We start from the raw sequence: 14,845 nt of genomic DNA, 5'->3' as shown, positions 1-14,845 counted from the left end.
GAGCCATCTACAAGTTTCATTCTACAGAATATGTTTCTTATCATAACATATATGCTAAAATAATTCTCTCTATCAAAAATATTAAGTACTAAGTCCCTTCCCTTGTGCAATTGAGTTAGCACATGTGAATATTTAAGATAACTCATTGTCGTGTCAATACATTTCTTAAATAACCTACAATATAAATCAATCAAAGAATTAAAAATCAAAAATATCAGATCTCTGTCAAATCACTGTGTATATAAGATCTTGCAGCTATGTAATAAATATCATTTCAGTGTGCTACTACACGAATAAATATAACACTTTTGAAACATTGTATGTAGCACTGTTTTCTATTACCAGCACAATTTTTATCCAAAGAAAAAGAGAAAGGGAGGGACACACACACACACACACACACACACACACACACACACACACACACACACACACACACACACACACACACAGAGAGAGAGAGAGAGAGAGAGAGAGAGAGAGAGAGGGGGGGGGGGGGGTGGGGGGGGGGGGGGAGACGGGGAAGAGAGAGATTTCTGTATGAAATTAGCAATATTTTTATCATATTTATAAACATATGTAGGGAAAATATGCTCCTGGTTGGCACAACCCTAATACATCTATGTACAGTAGTGAGTACAAATAGGGATAAATTGAAAGTTAAGTAGGTGACAACTTAGTCTGTTAAAAAGTATGCTTTCAAAATCAGTCCTGGAATATGAGAGGTGGTAGATATAGCTGCCACTCTATTTTTACAGACCAAAGGAAAACTATGGCAAGGAAGGTGCTAAAATTTGATTACAAATCATATTTACTGATACATCAAAATGGAAGAATAAAACTTAATTCTTCAGAATGAAGCATACTGGAAGAATGGCTACTCAATATTTCATAAAGAAAAATGAATATACATCAGTAATATCAATTAAAATACTATGTAGTAACAATTATTGCTACACACATACTATCAAGTAATATTTTATTTAAGAGATTTTTTAAAATTTCACAATGCTACACAAAACTCTATACATATAAATTATTTATATTACCAAGGAGGTTAAAAGGATCCATGGAAACACACTAGCTATTTTGTACCACCATTTCCAAAAGTTATGATGCATACAATGCCTTTCATACAGCAATATAGCATTAACAATATACTTATCATCACAGTCACAATATTAACCAAAAATACGTGTGTTATATGAACACTGATAATTAAGATGTATACATTAAAAACAATGTAACATTTGATTCAAGCTTCTTTAGCAATAAATTCATTACAAAACAGAATATTAATGAAAGATAACACACTGATCTCTTCATAAGTAATTATTAAAGCAGTCCCGACGTGAGCACAGTAGAACTAAGTAATGAACAATAGAAACAGTTGGTACGTAAGTCAAAAAACCACCAACTATAAAAATAAGCAATGTACTGGTAATTAGTGTCTACACTGTTCAATATAGAACTGCCTGTACAGAATAGGGCATTTCTTGGTACAATGGATAGCCAAGTATACATATAACTGGACAGTAACACATACAAACATAGCAAATCTGAACTAAAATCATTAAAAATCTGAGAAGTGAAATCACTCCAGTAATAGTACACAACATGAGAAAGAAATTCTCAGCCCTTGCGACACATTCAAAGGGACATTTGGTTTTATATTTGTTTTAAAATTCAATATAAATGACACGAAATGCTTACAACTAAATGTATAGTCAAGCACAAAAACTCCTAAGCTATACAACACAGCCCTTTTAATACTTGATGATTCTACCCTGCTCGTGGCCTTCTTTGAAGCTCAACTGTAGTGCAGCACTGTCCCACTTAAAAAATAAAAAATAAAATAAGATAAATAAATAAAGATAATAATAATAATAATAATAGTAATAATAATAATAATAATAATAAATTAAAGATAAATACAAGGTGAAACAAAAAGTACTTTACAACTTTGGAATGATATAAAAATAACTTACAGAATCCATATATTCATCATTTTGTAGCTACAGTCTCAAGTTTGATTCATGTAGTACATCCGTACCCCATTCTGCCACCAGGAGCGTCAGCATAATGCACAGTTAAGATGTCTACTTTCACTGGTGAGGAATGTGCTCACTGTGTGTTTCGATTTCATACAACGAGCTCTGCAACAGCTGTTCAGTGTGAATTTCACACTGAATACGCTACAGAACCTCCAAGCAGGCCTACAATTTACCCTTGGCACAAGAACTTTGTTGAGATGGGTTGTTCACTATGACATGATAGATCACCAGCTATGGCACTTTCTTCTTTACAGAGAAAACTATCACTATTATTTGTGCTGGGATGGAATAATTTCGCACATTTTGGTGATGTAAGTTTTTTAAGCTTCTTTCACAGTATTGAAACAGCTTTCTCTATGTAACAAAGTTTTACCTTTCTTTATGTAATGTATGTCTTGTGTATTTGTGCAGATAGCAGAGTACCTTGTACAGCATGTTCAGGAGATTGCAGCAAAGATCATCTGTGAACCCAAAGAAAACTGCAGAGCAGTGGAGCTAGAGACCATTGTGCACCAGCTAGCTGCTACAAAAACAATCGATGGCCATTTATTGCTTATTGGTAATTGTTGAGGAATAATGGTGATGCTGTACATTTGTCAATGGTTCAGCTATGGTTTTATGCCTGAGGAAAGGCAGTTACTATTGTGGAACAGGGAAAGACACGAGGAATTAAGATTATGTGTAGAGGGTCAGAAGGACCAGTCATGTAGTTGCTGTTTGTTCGTTAACTTGAGCTGATGTGGTTAGCTATCAATATTATGTTAGCTATCAATATTATGTTAGCTATCAATATTATTTAATTGGACAGTTGTATCAATTTATGGTGCAAGTGGAAAGTTTCCACAATTGGAAAGTTTCCACAATTTTAGAAATATGACTGAAAGTGCCTGCACTTTGGTGAAAGATTGCAGCATCTGACATAGGGATGGATATTAAAGACTGGAAATAATTTAATTTTACTATGCTCCTTGATTTGAAGAATTATCACAGTGACATATTCTTCAATTAGCTGAATGGGGTTTTATGTTTGTACTTGTAATACAGTTATGAACTATTTAAGGACTGAGAGTCATGAATCGACGAAATATTATTTTATTTCAGCGAGTCGACTGAAGTTATTTAAGTTGGGGTTCCAGTTATGGTGTATTTGTAGCATGCCTATAAATTAGATGCTGTGATTAAATGTAAAAGTTTATGAAGGCATTCTCTGAGGTATAGCGTAACAGTCATGAATGTATTGGATGGATTTGGTATTTGAGGTGATAGGTGAGTAGGATTTTGTGGATACTGAATTATTTTATTGTCGAGAGGAGTTCTCAATTTTTGAAGAGATTTGAAGGTTGTTACTGGAACACCCAGACTGGTGGTTTTTTCTTTAAAGTTTACCTCACTCAGAGTTGTGATTGTAACATTTCATGGTGATCCAGACACTAGTTGAACCATATTTAAGTGGAATTCCATTGCAACCATTATTCTTGTAATAAATAGAGATGAGTGACATTTTCATTGAGGTTTTGTTAGTAGGATCGAGGATTGCTAACATCTGAAGTGGCTGAGAATTCTGTAAAATGTGTTTTAAATTGAGGTGGTAGCACCTACAATTTGTGTTTGATTTCTTTTTATTACTTCATTCCACTTACAGTGGGGATTAGTTTTGTCTGTACAGAGTTAGCAAAAAGAAAAGAATAAACTGTTATTTTGTTTAAAAGTCAAAAGCCCCGCATTCTCATTTAGCCCAAAGTTACTAAATAATTGTTATTTGAGAGAAATAACAACTTACAGCAGAAACAAGCGAGGTCTTAAACCGTGAATATTAACAAGTAGAAAAGACCTGTCAAAGTAAGTGATTCCCGAGTGACAAATGAATGCAAGATAGGCGATCCAAAGTATTTACCAGTAAGGATGTAAGAGTCAGTTATCTATTTAAAGGTACAGAAAATACGAAGGACTGGTTTCTTTTTGTTCCAAAATTGATAGTTTACAAATGCAGTTTTGTATCATAAAGTCAGAGACATTATTTATATTATTGACAGGCGATGCCATAGCAACAAAATAGATCACCAACTGTATCTATCAAAATTCATACATCTGAAGTACTTTGGATTTTTGGTGAAGGTATTATGCGTAAATAAGAAGGTAGCAAAATATAACTACCTTTACTGTGATTTTACTAAAAGCTCAATAGGGAGGTGAGTGCACTGAAGGTCTGTGACTTATGTTAACAAGTGATCTGAGTTGTGTTTTGTTAGTAGTGATTCTTGGCTACTCTAAAAGATTACAAGTAAAAAAATTAATTTTTTTCTGTTACAGGAACAGTTCTAGAGTGCAACCTCTTACTTACATGTTTAGACAAAATAATTTCAGATTAATTTCGATCAATAACAACACTAAATGGAAAAAGTATTTAAAAACTACATCAATCACAATCTACGTAAATAACAGCCATTTGTGTGCTTGATTGTAATTTCCCAGAACCTGAGCTTTTGTGTAGCGAGAGAGTTACCACCGCTTTCCTTCACGTTATAAATCATTATTTTTAAGACTATTTACAAATTTATTTTTTTTCCTCAATTTTCCTCTTATCGGGGCTGGGTTGTGTCTGCTAGCAACAGGGCTAGTTACGTGAAGTTATAGGTGGCAGTTCTCGTACAGGGCGTATTGTGCATCTAAATATGCTTGGAAACATTTTAATTTTACAGATCAATGACTGAGACGGTGCACCACCTCTTTTATTCATGGAAATTTGATGTCTCTCAACAGTCACTTCCCAGCTCGCTGTATTGGCCGAGAAGGGCCAATCACATGGCCACCTCGCTCCCCAGACTTGACACCACTGGATTTCTTTCTTTGGGGTTTCATTAAAGACCATGTGTATGTTCCTTCCCTAACAAACAACTTAGCCAACCTGAGAAACTGAATTTACACTGCCATTGCACAAGTTATGGCCAATTTGCTGCTACAAGTGTGGGAAGAAATTAATTACCAGTGGGATGTCTGCTGCATCACAAATGGTAATTACGTTGAACTAAAATGGCACTTGATATTTTTATGTGAAACTTGAGATTGTTTGCTACAAAATGAGACATCTACCAATTCTGTAAGTCAGCTCAATAGATTTGTTTATTGTTCCACAGTTGAAAAGTCCTTCTGTTTCACCTTATAAGGACAAAAGGAACTGAAACAACACTGAACAAACAAAGAAACACACAGAATACGTGGAATCAGAATTAAGTGTAAGAAATGCCTTTTATAGGTTGGACTAAATATTTCTAACTTATAAGGTGTCAAATGAATGTGTACGAGGAAAAGAGAGGGAAAAGATAATTAAATAGTTTTAAAAATATGGTCACATTTTACTTTCCAAGCGTGGAATGAGTTTTTTTAGCTCCGCACAGACCCTGTACAACAAACACCTACTTGCTGGGTCTGTATCCCGGAAAGAATGCTTTCAGGGCTTCAAACAAGTGTTCATTCACAACAAATGGGAAACTGTCAGGCAAGTCTTCCTTGCATGTTGGGCACTTGTACACTTCTGCCTGGAAAGAGTTCTGTAGACATCCCTGAAAAGAAATAAATGCAAAATGATCAACACCAATAATTATCATGTCAGTTTACTGTTTTTTTCAACAAATCCACAATGACTCAGTTTTATTATAATAGTAACAGCATACTGATAAAGTGGTATTAACTCTCTTTTCTTACAAGCATGACAGTCAAGCCCAAAATTTCACCAACAAAATAGAAAGTAAATGAAATTTCCAAGAATATAATTGATTAGTCTTCTTGGAAGAAAAGGAAGAGTGTAGGTAATTTGGGTGAATGTACTGGGGAGAATAGAAGATGAAGACATTTTCGGGATGTACACAATAATCAGGATTTACTATATGACTTTCAGTCAATGCATCTTACATGTATGTGAGTGCTGACTCGGGGCATATATAATAGACGGAAACATTCCACGCGGGAAAAATATATTTAAAAACAAAGATGATGTGACTTACCATACGAAAGCGCTGGCAGATCATTAGAAACACCAACAAACACATACATACACACAAAATTCTAGCTTTCGCAACCAATGGTTGCTTCGTCAGGAAAGAGGGAAGGAGAGGGAAAGACGAAAGGATGTGGGTTTTAAGGGAGAGGGTAAGGAGTCATTCCAATCCCGGGAGCGGAAAGACTTACCTTAAGGGGAAAAAAGGACAGGTATACACTCGCACACACACACACACATATCCATCCGCACATACACAGACAAAAGCAGACATTTGTAAAGGCAAAGAGTTTGGGCAGAGATGTCAGTCGAGGCGGAAGTACAGAGGCAAAGATATTGTTGAAAGACAGGTGAGGTATGAGCGGTGGCAACTTGAAATTAGCGGATGTTGAGGCCTGGCGGATAACGAGAAGAGAGGATATACTGAAGGGCAAGTTCCCATCTCCGGAGTTCTGACAAGTTGGTGTTAGTGGGAAGTATCCAGATAACCCGGACGGTGTAACACTGTGCCAAGATGTGCTGGCCGTGCACCAAGGCATGTTTAGCCACAGGGTGATCCTCATTACCAACAAACACTGTCTGCCTGTGTCCATTCATGCAAATGGACAGTTTGTTGCTGGTCATTCCACATAGAAAGCTTCACAGTGTAGGCAGGTCAGTTGGTAAATCACGTGGGTGCTTTCACACGTGGCTCTGCCTTTGATCGTGTACACCTTCCGGGTTACAGGACTGGAGTAGGTGGTGGTGGGAGGGTGCATTGGACAGGTTTTACACCGGGGGCGGTTACAAGGGTAGGAGCTACAGGGTAAGGAAGGTGGTTTGGGGATTTCATAGGGATGAACTAAGAGGTTACGAAGGTTAGGTGGACGGCGGAAAGACACTCTTGGTGGAGTGGGGAGGATTTCATGAAGGATAGATCTCATTTCAGGGCAGGATTTGAGGAAGTCGTATCCCTGCTGGAGAGCCCCATTCAGAGTCTGATCCAGTCCCGGAAAGTATCCTGTCAGAAGTGGGGCACTTTTGTGGTTCTTCTGTGGGAGATTCTGGGTTTTAGGGAACGAGGAAGTGGCTCTGGTTATTTGCTTCTGTACCAGGTCGCGAGGGTAGTTGCAGGATGTGAAAGCTGTTTTCAGGTTGTTGGTGTAATGGTTTAGGGATTCCGGACTGGAGCAGATTCGTTTGCCACGAAGACCTAGGCTGTAGGGAAGGCACCGTTTGATGTGGAATGGGTGGCAGCTGTCATAATGGAGGTACTGTTGCTTGTTGGTGGGTTTGATGTGGACGGACGTGTGAAGCTGGCCATTAGACAGATGGGGGTCAATGTCAAGGAAAGTGGCATGGGATTTGGAGTAGGACCAGGTGAATCTGATGGAACCAAAGGAGTTGAGGTTGGAGAGGAAATTCTGGAGTTGTTCTTCACTGTGAGTCAGACGTCATCAATAAATCTGTACCAAACTTTGGGTTGGCAGGCCTGGGTAACCAAGAAGGCTTCCTCTAAGCGACCCATGAATAGGTTGGCGTACGAGGGGGCCATCCTGGTATCCATGGCTGTTCCCTTTAATTGTTGGTATGTCTGGCATTCAAAAGTGAAGAAGGTGTGGGTCAGGATGAAGCTGGCTAAGGTAATGAGGAAAGAGGTTTTAGGTAGGGTGGCAGGTGATCGGCGTCAAAGGAAGTGCTCCATCGCAGCGAGGCCCTGGACGTGCGGAATATTTGTGTATAAGGAAGTGGCATCAATGGTTACAAGGATGGTATCCGGGGGTAATAGATTGGGTAAGGATTCCAGGCGTTCGAGAAAGTGGTTGGTGTCTTTGATGAAGGATGGGAGACTGCATGTAATGGGTTGAAGGTGTTGATCTACGTAGGCAGAGATACGTTCTGTGGGGGCTTGGTAACCAGCTACAATGGGGCGGCCGGGATGATTGGGTTTGTGAATTTTAGGAAGAAGGTAGAAGGTAGGGGTGCGGGGTGTCGGTGGGGTCAGGAGGTTGATGGAGTCAGGTGAAAGGTTGTGTAGGGGGCCTAAGGTTCTGAGGATTGCTTGAAGCTCCGCCTGGACATCAGGAATGGGATTACCTTGGCAAACTTTGTATGTGGTGTTGTCTGAAAGCTGACGCAGTCCCTCAGCCACATACTCCCGAAGATCAAGTACCACGGTCGTGGAACCATTGTCCGCCGGAAGAATGACGATGGATCGGTCAGCCTTCAGATCACGGATAGCTTGGGCTTCAGCAGTGGTGATGTTGGGAGTAGGATTTTTTAAGAAGGATTGAGAATCAAGGCTGGAAGTCAGAAATTCCTGGAAGGTTTGGAGAGGGTGATTTTGAGGAAGAGGGGGTGGGTCCCACTGTGACGGAGGACGGAACTGTTCCAGGCAGGGTTCGATTTGGATAGTGTCTTGGGGAGTTGGATCATTAGGAGTAGGATTAGGATCATTTTTCTTCGTGGCAAAGTGATATTTCCAGCAGAGAGTCCGAGTGTAGGACAGTAAATCTTTGACGAGGGCTGTTTGATTGAATCTGGGAGTGGGATTGGAGGTGAGGCCTTTGGATAGGACAGAGGTTTCGGATTGGGAGAGAGATTTGGAGGAAAGGTTAACTACTGAATTGGGGTGTTGTGGTTCCAGATTGCGTTGACTGGAATTTTGAGGTTTTGGAGGGAGTGGAGCTGGAAGTGCGAGATTGAGTAGATGAGAGAGACTGGGTTTGTGTGCAATGAGAGGAGGTTGAGGTTTGCTGGAAAGGTTGTGAAGGGTGAGTGAGTTGCCTTTCCAGAGATGGGAAACAGGAGATTGGATAGTTTTTTGAGGTGGAGGGTGGCATGCTGTTCTAATTTGCGGTTGGCCTGTAGGAGGATGCTTTGAGCAGCGGGTGTGGATGCGGGAGAGGAAAGATTGAGGACTTTTACTAAGGATAGGAGTTGACGGGTGTGTTCATTGGCTGAGTTGATGTGTAGGTGAAGGATTAGGTGGGTGAGGGCAATGGATTGTTCAGTTTGGAACTGGTATAGGGACTGATGGAAAGAAGGGTTGCAGCCAGAGATGGGAACTTTAAGTGTGAAGCCTTTGGGGGTTATGCCAAATGTCAGACAAGCCTGAGAAAATAAAATATGGCAGCGTAATCTGGCTAGGGTGAAGGCATGTTTGCGGAGGGAATGTAAATAAAACTTAATGGGGTCGTTGTGGGGGTGTTGTGAGGGTGACATGGTATTAGAAGGTGGAAAGTGTAACGTGAGTTTGAAATGAAAATGAAAGATAAAAATATATGGGGAGAGATAGGGGTGAACTAGAAAGTAACTGGAGATCTGGTATGAAAAAAGGCGAAAAAGTGTTGGTTAAGTTGATCCTGTAGTGAACTTGGGTTGGTAGACAGCGATGTGCATGAAGGTTAGGTGGTTGTGTTGCCGCTGAAACACGTTAAAGGACGGAGAAATTCGGGAAAATTTCGAAAAAACGTGTAAATGTATTAAAAGGAGTGGTGTTGTGGTGAAAGATGGGAAAAATATATCTAAAAACAAAGATGATGTGACTTACCAAACGAAAGCGCTGGCACGTCGATAGACACACAAACATACACACAAAATTCAAGCTTTCGCAACAAACTGTTGCCTCCTCAGGAAAGAGAGAAGGAGAGGGAAAGACGAAAGGATGTGGGTTTTAAGGGAGAGGGTAAGGAGTCATTCCAATCCTGGGAGCGGAAAGACTTACCTTAGGGGGAAAAAAGGACGGGTATACACTCGCGCGCACACACACACACACACACACACACACACACACACACACACACACACACACACACACACACACATATCCATCCACACATATACAGACACAAGCAGACATACATTCCACGCGGGATATATATATATATATATTTCCGTTTTTTTACTCGTCATTTATCATTTTTAGCTGCTTCCCACAGGTTTTAACGTAATTATTTCTTTGTCAGACAATTGTTAGCCTCATTCTCATAATCTGCCACCACAAAACCACTCCTTTTAATACATTTACACGTAATTTTTTCGAAATTATCCCGAATTTCTCCACCCTTTAACGTGTTTTGGCGGCAACACAACCATCTAACTTTTATGCACATCGTTGTCTAACAACCCAAGTTCACCACAGGATCAACACAGCCCAGCTTTAACCAACACTTTTTCGCCTTTTTGCACAATAGATCTCCAGTTGCTTTCTAGTTCACCTTTATCTCTCCCCACATACATATATTTTTCATTTTCATTTCAGCCTCATGTTACACTTTCCACCTTCTAATACCATGTCACCCTCACAACACCCCCACAACGACCCCATTAAGTTTTATTTACATTCCCTCCACAAACATGCCTTCGCCCTAGCCAGATTACGCTCGCATATTTTATTTTCTCAGGCTTGTCTGACATTTGGCATTACCCCCAAAGGCCTCACACTGTCCATTCGCATGAATGGACACAGGCAGACAGTGTTTGTTGGTAATGAGGATCACCCTGTGGCTAAACATGCCTTGGTGCACGGCCAGCACATCTTGGCACAGTATTACACCGTCCGGGTTATCTGGATACTTCCCACCAACACCAACCTATCCGAACTCCGGAGATGGGAACTTGCTCTTCAATATATCCTCTCTTCCCGTTACCCACCAGGCCTCAACCTCCGCTAATTTCAAGTTGCCGCCACTCACACCTCACCTGTCATTCAACATCATCTTTGCCTCTGCACTTCCGCCTCGACTGACATCTCTGCCCAAACTCTTTGTCTTTAAATATGTCTCCTTGTGTCTGTATATGTGTGGATGGATATGTGCGAGTGTATACCCGTCCTTTTTTCCCCCTAAGGTAAATCTTTCCGCTCCCGGGATTGGAATGACTCCTTACCCTCTCCCTTAAAACCCACATCCTTTTGTCTTTCCCTCTCCTTCCCTCTTTCCTGACGAAGCAACCATTGGTTGCGAAAACTTTCCTGGTTATAACCTAAGGACATGGTTCCAGCAAGACAGAGCCATAGTACACACGTCCAATGTGTCTATACTGCAAGTTGACAAAATTTTTCTGGGCAGATTGATCTATAGGAGGGTGACATAAATTGGCCTCCTTGCTGTCCAGATTTGACCCCTGTAGATTTGTTTATTTGGGGATATGGCAAATCTAAAGTGTTTGCCAATAATCTGGAGCAACTGAAAGAAAATATCTGTAGCAAAGTGGCAGCCATCCCAGTGTCCACACGCAAAGCTGTTACGCCAAATTTTGTTCATCATTTAAATGAGTGCCACAGGCATCATGGAATGCATTTAAATGACATTACTTTTCAAAAGTAAATTCCTAAACTGTATATTTCAATAATAAATAAAGATTATGTCAATAGACTTCAACCTCTACTTTATTTGGCACATCAAATATAAACACTCTTTTGAGACACCCTGTGCTCCTCATCAAAACCAATACACTGCTGCCACTTCCCTTGCAACTCCACTATTGCATCACAGAAATATTGTTTGGAGGTACTATGCACCCACTCATAGTAAGCTGCCTGCAAATCTTTATTGATAACAAATATTTTACCTCGTAGCGCATGCTTTGTGTTATTGAATACGGCATAATCAGATGGAGCGAGATCTGATGAATATGGGGGACATGGCACAACAATGAACCCCAGTGATGTCAAATCTCGAGCCATGGCATTGTTGATGTGGGGTTGTGCACTGTTGTGCTGCAGGAGGACTCCCTTCAACCACTTTCCCTGTCACCTTCCCTAAATTCTGTCTCTGAGTTGTGTGAGGGTGTCATAGTACACCCTGCTGTTGACAGTTGTTCTTGTGAAAGCCAGTCCATTAGTAGTATGCCACAAGTGTGTCAAAGGACGGAGACCATTTGCACACCTGCAGACACAACAGCATGAAATTTCTTGGGCCAAGAACTCCCAGGGTGTTTCCATTGCATGGCTTGGACTTTCTCCTCAGGTCTATGGTAGCGACACCATGATTCGTCACCAGTCACCAGTTTCTCAAAAAAATTTGGATTTGATCTTCCTTCTTCATTTCCAATAGTTGACAACAAACTTCAATTCTGTGCTCCTACTAGGCCTGCATCAAGTCCCACGGAATCAAATATGCACACAACTTTGTGCATTTGTCACTAATAACAGTGGGTGGTGATGGGCAGTTCAGGTCTGTTTGCCATTCCAGTTCAACAAAGGTTATGTGCCTATCAACCATAATCAACTGAAACATGACCTTAATATTTCACAGAGACAACAATGTTGATGGATGACCAGTATTCACATTTTTGCATACAGATCCCCTTCCACTAGCGAACCCAGTTATCCAGTTGTAAACAGTCCTCTGTGCGGGAGTTTCTTGATCACTAACCACAGTTAAATGTTTATGAGTATCTGTTGTTTTGATTCCATCATTCCACAAAAATCATATGGTCCACCTTTGTCTGTGACAGTCACTTTCCATCTTTCCCATATCTTTCTCTACGTACTACAAATGAGCACTGCTTTTCATACGCACTGTTCACATCTATAGAGTCTGTGCAGAGTACTAGAATCAATTCACCATCCTACAAGAGGATGTGCCCGCAGTCAGGGCAGTATTTGTAAAACAATGCAATTGTACAATATTTCCAAACACTCACCGTATAGAGAAGATGCTGAGTCACGATAGGCACAACGAAAAGATTCACACAATTATAGCTTTCAGCCATTAAGGCCTTTTGTCAGCAATACACACACACACACACACACACACAGACACACACACACACACACACACACACACACAAAAACGCAACTTGAACACATGTCTGCAGTCTCGGACAACTGAAACCACACTGCAAGCAGCAGCACCAGTGCTGGGAGGGGGAAAGGAAGAGGCTGGGGCGGGGAGGGAAAGGGATAGTTTGGTGGGGGTGGAGGACAATGTAGTGCTGCAGTTTAGATCGAGGGCAGGAGAGAAGGTGAAGGCGCGTGGGGGGGGGGCGGGGGGGGGGGGGGAGGGGAATAGCAGAAAGGAGAGAAATTAAAAGACTGGGTGCGGTGGTGAAATAGCAGCTGTGTAGTGCTGGAATGCGAACAGGGAGGGGGCTAGACGGGTGAGGACAGTGACTAACGAAGGTTGAGGCCAAGAGGGTTACAGGAACGTAGGATGTATTGCAGGGAAAGTTCCACCTGCACAATTCAGAAAAGCTGGTGTTGGAGGGAAGGATCCATATGGCACAAGCTGTGAAGTAGTCACTGTGAAGCAGTCACTGAGATGAGGGATATCATGTTTGGCAGCATGTTCAGCAACAGGGTGGTCCACTTGTTTTTTTTTTTTTTTGTTTTTGTTTTTTTTTTTTTTTTTTTTTTTTTTGCCATAGTTTGTCGGTGGCCATTCATCTGGACAGACAGCTTGTTGGTTGTCAAGCTTACATAGAATGCAGTACAGTGGTTGCAGCTTAGCTTGTAGATCACATGACTGGTTTCACAGGTAGCCCTGCCTTTGGTGTGATAGGTAATGTTAGTGACCTGACTGGAGTAGGTGGTGGTAGAAGGATTTATGGGACAGGTCTTGCATCTATGTCTATTACAGGGGTATGAGCCATGAGGTAAGGGATTGGGAGCAGTGATTGTGTAAGGATGGACAAGTATATTGTGTAGGTTTGGTGGACGGAGGAATACCACTGTGGGAGGGGTGGGAAGGATAGTGGGTAGGACATTTCTCATTTCAGGGCACGACGAGAGGTAATCGAAGCCCTGGCGGAGAATGTAATTCAGTTGCTGCAGTCCTGGATGGTACTGAGTTACGAAGGGAATGCTCCTCTGTGGCTGGACTGTGGGACTTTGGGAGGTGGTGGGAGACTGGAAAGGTAAGGCATGGGAGATTTGCTTTTGTACAAGGATGGGAGGACAATTATGGTCAGTGAAGACTTTAGTGAGACCCTCAATATATTTTGAGAGGGACTACTTGTCACTGCAGATGTGACAACCACAGGTGGGTAGGCTGTACAGAAGGGACTTCTTGGTATGGAATGGGTGGCAGCTGTCTAAGTGGAGGTATTGCTGGTGGTTAGTTGGTTTGATATGGACGGAGGTTCTGATGTAGCCATCTCTGAGGTGGGGGTCAACATCTAGGAAGGTGGCTTGTTGGCTTGAGTAGGACCAGTTGAAGCAAATGCTTCATAGCCTGTGCCATATGGATACTTCCCTTCAACACAAGCTTTTCTGAATTGTGCAGGTGGGAACTTTCCCTGCAATACAACCTATGTTCCTGTAACCCTCCTGGTCTGCCTCAATCTTCGTTAGTCACTGTCCTAACTCATCCAGCCCCCTCCCTGTCCCCACTGCAGCATTACACAGCCTTCATTTCACCGCCACACCCAGTCTTTATTTCTCTCCTTTCTGATACTTACCACCCCCCCACCCCCCCCCCCCAAACACCTTCTCTCCTGCCCTCTGCCTAAACTGCAGCATTTCACTGTCTGCCACCCCCACCATACTATCCCTCCCCCTTCCCACCCCAGCCTCTTCCTTACCCCTACCCAGTCGCCACTCCCATCATGCACTGGCACTGCTGCTCGCAGTGTGATTTCAGTTGTCTGAGACTGCAGACATGTGTGCAAATTGTGTGTGTGTGTGTGTGTGTGTGTTGCTGCAAAGGTCTTAATGGCCGTAAGCTCTAATTGTGTGTATCTTTTTGTTGTGCCTATCGCAACTCAGCATCTTCGCTATATGGTGAGTAGCAACTTTCCTTCTCTACTACTGTTACATTCCACCCTAGATTTTCCATTGTTTGATTTCCATACACTCCTTGCATATAAAGTC

At 41.6% G+C, this 14,845-nt stretch overlaps 1 protein-coding gene across 1 annotated transcript in view; it reads right to left on the bottom strand.

Moving 5' to 3' along the window:
* Positions 1-526: 526 nt before the first annotated feature.
* LOC124717352 (E3 ubiquitin-protein ligase UHRF1-like) overlaps positions 527-14,845 on the bottom strand; it is a 168,114-nt gene continuing 153,795 nt past the window's right edge. Inside the window, exons 13-14 of the mRNA XM_047244181.1 lie at positions 5,472-5,614; positions 527-1,835 (exon numbers count right to left, since the gene is read on the bottom strand). Of these exons, the coding sequence (XP_047100137.1) occupies positions 1,811-1,835; positions 5,472-5,614 (168 nt within the window). The 3' untranslated portion in view covers positions 527-1,810. The remainder of the gene's footprint in view (positions 1,836-5,471; positions 5,615-14,845) is intronic.

Source organism: Schistocerca piceifrons, chromosome 9, assembly GCF_021461385.2.
Source record: "Schistocerca piceifrons isolate TAMUIC-IGC-003096 chromosome 9, iqSchPice1.1, whole genome shotgun sequence".
NCBI classification, from domain to species: domain Eukaryota; kingdom Metazoa; phylum Arthropoda; class Insecta; order Orthoptera; family Acrididae; genus Schistocerca; species Schistocerca piceifrons.
Note: the sequence above shows the minus strand (reverse complement) of the source record. Positions and strands in the feature narration are given on the sequence as shown.